Consider the following 8,247-nt stretch of genomic DNA (forward strand, 5'->3'; position numbering starts at 1 on the left):
ATACACAATGCTTAAAAATGTGCACACATGAAAACCCCCGAGGGTCAGAGACTCTCCCACCACAGTCTCCTAAAATCCTGTGGGAAACACTGGGATGGCTGAGAACCTTCACCAGCATTTTGATGGTAACTTCAGGTTCCGGTATCTGAACATGAATATGAGGACTAAGAACCAAGATAATTATTTTAGCAGGATTTGTCCCATCTGTTGAGTTCACCACTACATTTACCTCAGCAAGAATGTGAAACCATTGCTAACCAGGACATATTCAGACCCACCACTTGTGAAAGTGTTCATAGATCATCCTGCATTTCTCAACAAGCAACTATGCAAATTGAGCCTGAACCAACCAGTCATGCATCTTTGCCCTTCAGGAAATCCTACCTTTGCAAATAACTCCTGCTGCTGCCTGAGCAGCTCCTCTTCTGGGATGCCCAAGTTCTCCAACCGGGAGCTAGCCTTCCTCCTCTTCAGAGCTACACTCTTACACTCCTGCAGGACATCTTTCACCTCCGTTATGTATGAAGCGAAACCGAGGCTCTCCAGCGCTGCGAAACCGAGAGGAGAAAGTTGCAACAATGACTTTCAGTGGTTTAAAAGCCAAACTCCACGCCTCCCCTACTTTATATCAATGAATCCAGGACGCAGAGACCATCAGGACTCACCGTTGATGACATGCTCCGGAGAAATAGTCTTTTTGTCGGATTTGTTGCATATTTCGTTGGCTTCAGAGGAGATCAGGTGGATGAACTCCGTGCAGCAGTTCACCACCAGCTCCCGGGCGTCGTTAGCAACCCTTACGTTAGGCAATGTCTCTTTGATCATCTTGTTGATCGCTGCTCTGGGGATTGTCAGATCATCGTCGTTGCCAGAGGAGGAAGCCATAGTGGCTCAAATGTACCTTTTTTTTTTTCAAAAATAAAATAAAAAATGGTGAAGCTCCAACTAAAAGCCCCGTTGCGTCAAATAACCCCGAGCAGGTTGAGTAAGATAAATGAAGAAACGTTTCCTTCAAAGTAAGGTGTGCGGGTTAGCTATTAGCAAACACACCGTCCCTGTCCGAGCGCTTTAAAAAAGAAAAGAAGAACCGCTCTAGTCTCTCACGGTTTTATAATAAATACCTCAGAAATCAAAGAAAATACACCCTGCACACACTCAAAAAAACGACAGAGTTACCTAAAAAATAAAGCTTAACTAGCCAGCTACTATGCTAGCTAGCAGCGGTGGTCCCAGCGCGGAAATAAGTGAAAGCGGCTGCGAGCATGGCTAAAGCTAGGCTAACAATGAGCTCCGGACGGAGGGAGGCAGCTTTGAAGCAGCCTTTAAGAGGAGGGCGGCCGCAGCGAAATCCTCACAGCAAAGCGGGGAGCTTTTCATCCTCCACAAAGAAATCTGAACAGAATTTAATATACAGAAATGAACGGAAGATACTTTATTCTTGGCAACATTATCTGAATTTTATCCGGATGCAACGTCAAGCAAAGAACCGGAAATAGAGTGCAACGGTCATGTTTTTGAAGTAGCATGGGTACGTTATACTACCACCTAGCGGTCAGTTTGGAGATCTTTTTTTTTTCATTAACAAAATCTTACTTTGATATCCTGTAAACTCCTGTTTTTTATTAGTATTAATTGATTCAGAAGTTACAAGGGCAAAATAGACAAAATAAAGAAATAGAAAAAACAAAAACAAATAGCAATCTCAAATTAAATGAAACGCATTCAGACAAAATCATTTTTCCAACAATAAAAACTGGACTTTAAAATATTTTCATCTGTGAATAAAAAAAATTCAATAAGTAGAAGAAAGTTTCCTTAAGAGAAGATGTACATGATGCTTAGTTTGTTTGCAATGCATTCAAGTCAATGAGTCGATGCAATCAACTGGTTTTCCTTAGATAGAAAACTTTGAATCAATTTGACTGGATGATCTGGTGAACTGTAAAGTGCCTTGAGATTAACTTGTGTTGTGAATTGGCACTATATGAATAAACTGAATTGAACTGAATGTGTACGCAGCCAGGATGTTGGAGGAAAACTGACTTTTCAAATTCCTTTTCGTTTGAAGAGGTTTTTTCTTCTTTTTCTTTTACTTATTAACTTTGATTATTTTATCTTTTATTTTATTTTTTTATTTCTCATGCTTTCCATGGGTTTTTATTTAGCACTTCCCCTTTTTTACTATGTAGCACTTAGGAATTTGTATAAATATAAAGTGCATTACAAGTCCAAAGTATTACTATTATTATCAATGAATAAAAAAATAATATCCAAGCTGAAGCTAAATGAATATCAACATAAATTGAGGAAAAAGGAATGTACCAAGTGTCCTTTTTTGTCTCTGTCTCGTTGCCACTCCTCATAGCCTTCTTTAGTGATACATCCATCAAAAAATAAATAAATAAATAAGGTCCTTCACATCCTTTTCTAAAGGGTAATAAGAATCTAAGCATGGTTAGAATACAATCGAATAACAAGCATGTCCATAAGTTGTATATTAAAAAAAAAATAGGATGACAGTTTCTACAGTTTATTTAAAGTAAAAAAAATAAAAATAAAATATGAATGAACTGGTGTGCTGATTGCTGTAGATGCAGGTATGAGTATTTAATTTTAAGAACAGTTTGGTTCGGGTGTTTCAGATGAGAAGAGGAAAATTGATTTCTCATGTGCTTGAAAATAATTTACGTGTTTTTTTGTTTTTCTAATGCGCATGGCAAGAGAAGTGAACATTGTGGAGGAGATAAACATACAAATAAAGATTGACACGGCGAACCTAAATTAAGTGCAGGTTAAAACAAAGGAAGTATATCAATTATTAATCAGTGGCAAAATAAGTGTTGGACCTCAAATGGATTTCTGCCAGTAGGAAACTGCTTTGCAAAGTCGCATTATCTTGGTTGATGGATTTCATGTTGCAATTACACCAGTTGGACAGAAGATGGCAGTAAATGCCAAGAAAATCCACGGAAGGCTGTGCAAAGGATATAGTCTCTACAAGTAATCTCCATAAATTAAGATGTTAAGAAATCAATTTTTTTTCTATTCATTGCGTGCAAGAATAAAAAGAAACTTTAGGAAGCTTCAATATTGCATAACATAAAGAAATTGATATTTAATGCAGAAATATTATGCTATGGCCTACACCAACATTACAAAAAGCAAGACATCCAAAAAAAACCTCTATAAGAAGAGCTGTTAATGCAGATGGCTTCTCCCAGGAAGCTGTGTTCAAGCAAAAATACTGGAAAGTTTTGTGGAAGGAAACGTTGTGGTATGAAACGGAGAACATTTACATTTAACTTGAACTGTGGATTGAACTGCAGCTGGAGTCCCAGCTTTGAGAAAAACTTCACATATTTAAACAGGAAATCAACCGTCACAATTCTTGTATTAAACCACTGAGGCATGTTTGTAAAACATGTATCGGTAAAAGTACAATTCACAGTGATTTACACAAATCAATCAATAAAACACAAGAAAAACAAAAGCAGAATAAAAAGAAGTAAAGATTAAAAACACAATAAAAGCAGGCAGTGAAACTAATAAAACAGTTGGATCACAACCTTAAACTAATAATACGTCAGTTAACAGTTTAACTTCAAAATAGACTATCCAGAAGAATTTTTTATATTGTCCTGTATGGCGATGTGACAATAAGAATAATTGTCTTGATGCCAAAAACAGCCCAACAGATTTTGCTTTCACAATTGGAGCAGTACGGCTATCACCATAGTGTTACGCTTAATTTATGCATATAAATAGCTTAATTATAAGTAATGGAGGGAGTATTACAGATTATCAACAATGCAGTGTAAGTAGAACAGAAAAGGAAAAGAAAAGAAGAAAAGATGAAAGAAAGAGGAGATAAAATGGAGATAACGATAAAACATCTTCATTCTGCTTCATCACCTGCAAAGAGATGTGAAAAGAACAGCACAACCAACAGATATAGTATAAAAGATACAATAAAGTAACACTTTAATACTATTGCTGAGGTTTAAGTAATATTATTCAATCTGACATGTACTCTGTGTTACCGGAAAATAAGAATATGGGCTTTCTGTATGGAAGTGAATCTCTGAGTACCTGGAACCAAGCACCTGTAGTTGTTTGTGAGAGTGCACTTGTGTATGTAAAGTTTATCCAAAGGAAAAATGCTCAATAGTGGTTGTGAAGAGCCAAAGACGCGCCCCTCCAGAGCACAGAGGCAAGCGCCGGGGGATCCAAAGCCCCAGACGCCCAAAGGGACCCCAAGAGGAAAGGCACCCAGGAGGGGCCAACCCAGGAAATCCGACCCCCAACAAGGGAGGAGTAGATACGGCCCCAAGGAAGTCCCCCAGCCACCACAATGCCAGAGCCGCTGGGAGCCGCTGGGTTGAGTCCGTGGCCTCCGCTGGCAGCCAGCCACCCTGAAGTGGATCTGGCCATAGGCCCCAGGGACCAGAGGCCCCAGGGACGCCTCACCCCCGGCGGGAATAAGTCAGTACTCGCCCGGGCATCCACCAGTGCATTGGAAGGTGCATACAGAAGGATTTTAAAGTCTATTCTCTGAGCTATGGGGATTCAGTGGAAGGACTTTAGAACCGGGGGTGGATGTGCGCGGCTTTCTTAGTTCTAGTGAGAACATGGGCAGCAGCGTTTTGGATCAGCTAAAGCTGTCTGATGGACTTTTTAGGCAAACATATGAAGACACAGTTGCAGTGATCAATTCTACTAAAGATAAATGCATGAATGAGTTTTTCTAGATCCTACTTGGACATTAGTCCTTTAATCCTGGAGATGTTCTTCAGGTGATAAAAGGCTGACTTAGTAACGGCCTTTATGAACCTCTGCAGGTTCAGGTATGAGTCCATCCTGACACAAAGGTTTCAGCCATAATAGCTGTTACCTAACTCTGGATTTCTCCTCCTTTGGACTATGAATATTCCAGTAGTTTTGTTTTATTATGGCGCATCCACATATTGATCTGCACTAAAAAGCAAATACTTTGATGAGCCACTTCTTATAGACTATGAAAAGTGGTTCAGCTTAGCTAATAATGCAGTGCATTTGATTTGGAAATCAAGGCCCTCGGTGTCAAGAGGAAGAGTAAAGGGGCCAATAATCCCAGCTGCCTGAGGTTCAGTTGGATGTGTCATCAGCTTTTCAGTGTATGGGATCCTCTGGTGCTGGTTTCTGTTTATCAAGTCCGAAAAACAAACAAGCAAACAAAAAAATTCCCTGTCGAGTTTTATGGAAAGGCAGATTTCCCTTTCCACCAGCACTTGCTTCACCCAGCATTACCAAAAGTACCAACTCCTGCTTGAATGATCATGTCTTACAGGGAAAACTGCAGAAACAAAGAACCAGAGTAACATTAGAAAGACCTGAAGTCAGAGCCCATAATTTAATGCAGTAGGTTAAAGTCAATTAAATGTTTGGTTTGGTTAGCATTAGCGGACCTGGCAAGAGGACGGGCTTGAAAGCACCACTTACTGGCCAGGAGGAGTTAAACATGAGGTAGTTACCTTTAATGTGCAGAAATGAACCTGTTCTATCAAAGCTATTCCATATAAATGTTCTACTGGACCAAAATCAATAAAGAAGAATTTCCTGCTATAAGCTAATCCCTTTGGTGTGTGTTTTGAAAAGAGCAGCTTTTCTGCAGATCAGGAAATGATCATAATTAATTGCATTTCTTAAATGTATTTAATTTAGTTTGATTTACTATAGAAAGGCTCTTATTGGACACAAAGACATGTTTAAAAAAGGACTACAGAGACATAAATTCTGTTGCTCAGAAATCTTTTTATTTATTTCCTTACAACTTCAACTTTTAATGTTCAGCTTTTCTTTTTTCAGAAACAGAGGAAACCTTGGCAGGGATATATTCCTCACACACAGACACAGAGCAGGACGTATGGATGCTAAATCCTCTCAGCTGCTCTTATCTTTTTCTAAGGTAAAACTCTTGCGGCTTCTCCAGCGCAGCAGCTTGAGGAAATTCAGGCTGGCGTTGAAGACTTTGTCGTGTTCAAACACCATTTTGTAAAACGTGTCGATGGGAAGGTCTCCATTGGGGTCGGCATACTTTAGCGTGGTCATGGGGGTGTAGAGGGTGTTTGTCTGATGGCGGAAAGGAGGATTGTCCATGGTGATGATTTTGTGGGTGTGCTGGCAGGAAAACACAGAAAAAACAGATAAATTCAACAAACGCAACGATACTTACACCTTTTAGTATTTTTCATAGGTTGTCACATTATAATCTTTAACAGGAATTGTTTTATTTATATAAAAACACAATGTTGCATAGGTGTGAAGTGGAGCAGAGTTGTTTTCTAAATTTTTGTCTGTTTCTTACCGCTAAAAATCTGACACTAACCTGTTAAGACTTAATCTTGGTGAATGTCTGATTCAATGTTGAAATTCTCAGGCATATTAGTCTGTTTTTCTTGTTGTATTTTGCTTTTATCTATTGGAAAGGGAATTATATACACTGTGATGGACTGGCGACCTGTCCAGGATGGATGGATCAATTTCTATAGATAGTAGAGTATAGAATTGTAGCCACGGCTAACATAACATGTATTTTCTCTTATCTCTTATTAAAAAAACGCAACACCTTCTTCTACCTTAGAAGGGTGGAAAAAATATGTTTATATTTTTCTGTTTTGCCACCTGTTTTGTTAATTGGATAACATAAAGATACATTTTATTTTATTATTCCTGAAATACAATAACAAATGCATTTCGATCAAAAAGATACAAATTTGTGATAATGTAAAAGGGTATTTGAAAATAATTAAAAAATAAAAAATAATTTAAAAATCTGCAAAGAAAAAAAGGCAAACTGGGGCTGCACGGTGGTGCAGTTTAAAGCAATGTTGTCATGGTTTTGGTTACGTTGTGCTTTACTTTGCTCCATGTTTCCTAGTTTTATTGGTTTAATTCTTATTTTGTTGTAGTTTCTAGATTTATGTTAGTTCTCAGGTTTTTCTGTTTTCCTCTGTTGCCCTCTTGTGTGTATTCCTTTCCTTGTCCTCCTTGTCAGCTCGTTAGCCCTGCCTTAGTCTCAGTCAGCTATTCTCTCCCTCTGCAGTCACTCCTTGTCGGTTCCTTGTCGTTGCTGGCTTCTCATGTTGTTGTCTTCATACCTCGTCTCTCCCTGACTCCTCGTGTTTGGTTTCCCCTGATGTCTCTATGGTTCTGGTTTGCTTTACATTTTTAGTTGGATTTTTGGATTCCTGCCTTTGTTAAACTGTTTCCTTTGATTAAATCTGCAAGAACTCACCTCTGCCTCCCTGCCTCTGCATTTGGGTCCACAAACACCAACCAAGACATGACAAATGTTTCTTGGAGAAAGAAGGTTCTGGGTTCGATTCCTGGCCCAGGGTCTCTTCCCGTGGAAGAAGATGGATGGATGAAAACAGCAAACTGTACAAATGGTTGAACTATTGCTTATGCTAGATTACCCTTAAACCCTTTTTATGGATTGAGATGTTTTTTAATATTTTGTAATATTGGTTCCAGTAATATTGGAACATGCAGTATTTTTCTCCATAGATTTAAAGGGTCATAGTGATGCCAGTTTCATGTTTCACCGACGGCTCCAAGTGTTCAGAATGAAGATCAGTTTCACTTCCAGCCAAACATTAAGTTTTACATTTTATTTATTTATTTTAATCTTGCATTAGGTCCTGATTTAGGGATAATTAATTGATGTCCAGTCACAGATTCTGCAACCTGAGCTGCTGGTCTCTTTATAAACTTCCCATGAGCCTCCTGGCTGTTTCTCTTCCATTTTCTCATCTAGCCTTCTACTTTTGGTTGACAGCCATCTCTCGGTTAGTAATAAAGACATAATCCTCCTGTTTGATTGTTTAGATATGCATTCAGTAAAGTGCTGGCTACACCTTTATGAAACCTGACATTATTTTCCCTCCATTTTTCAGGTGTAGCAGCAGCCATTCAAAATGGCTCTTCCTAGTCAAACGACCTGAGTGAAGTTGGCCCCCCCACCTTCTTCAAATCAGACAAAATTAGTGTCAAACTTTTGTGTTATGTTTGTGCTGGTTTGTGCAGCAAAAATTTTCGTTTGTGCTGCTTTGGATTTGAACATATTAATGAAAATATAAAGGTCAAAAGGTCAACCAGCCCCCGACCTTATTCAAATTAGACAAAATTGGTGTCACACATTTGTGCTGCGTTTGTGCAGTAAAAATTTTCATTTTGCGCCCCTTTCATTTTAAAGATATAAAGAGATGT

General features: G+C 38.7%; 2 protein-coding genes across 2 annotated transcripts in view; both read right to left on the reverse strand.

Annotated features, from left to right (window-relative positions):
- Positions 1-1,490, reverse strand: dr1 (down-regulator of transcription 1). The gene is made up of 2 exons (XM_015385517.1): positions 666-1,490; positions 1-548 (listed from the first exon to the last, which is right to left on the reverse strand). The coding sequence occupies exons 1-2, from the start codon at positions 883-885 to the stop codon at positions 301-303; spliced, it is 468 nt and encodes a 155-aa protein (XP_015241003.1). The 5' UTR covers positions 886-1,490; the 3' UTR covers positions 1-300.
- Positions 1,491-5,868: 4,378 nt separating this feature from the next.
- The window catches only part of LOC107091536 (retinol dehydrogenase 8-like), an 8,085-nt gene continuing 5,706 nt past the window's right edge, over positions 5,869-8,247 (reverse strand). The window contains exon 6 of the mRNA XM_015385516.1: positions 5,869-6,156. Coding sequence (XP_015241002.1) covers positions 5,920-6,156 — 237 coding nt within the window. The 3' untranslated portion in view covers positions 5,869-5,919. The remainder of the gene's footprint in view (positions 6,157-8,247) is intronic.

The sequence above is a fragment of the Cyprinodon variegatus genome, unplaced genomic scaffold (assembly GCF_000732505.1).
Source record: "Cyprinodon variegatus isolate N-32 unplaced genomic scaffold, C_variegatus-1.0 Scaffold342, whole genome shotgun sequence".
Classification (NCBI taxonomy): Eukaryota; Metazoa; Chordata; class Actinopteri; order Cyprinodontiformes; family Cyprinodontidae; genus Cyprinodon; species Cyprinodon variegatus.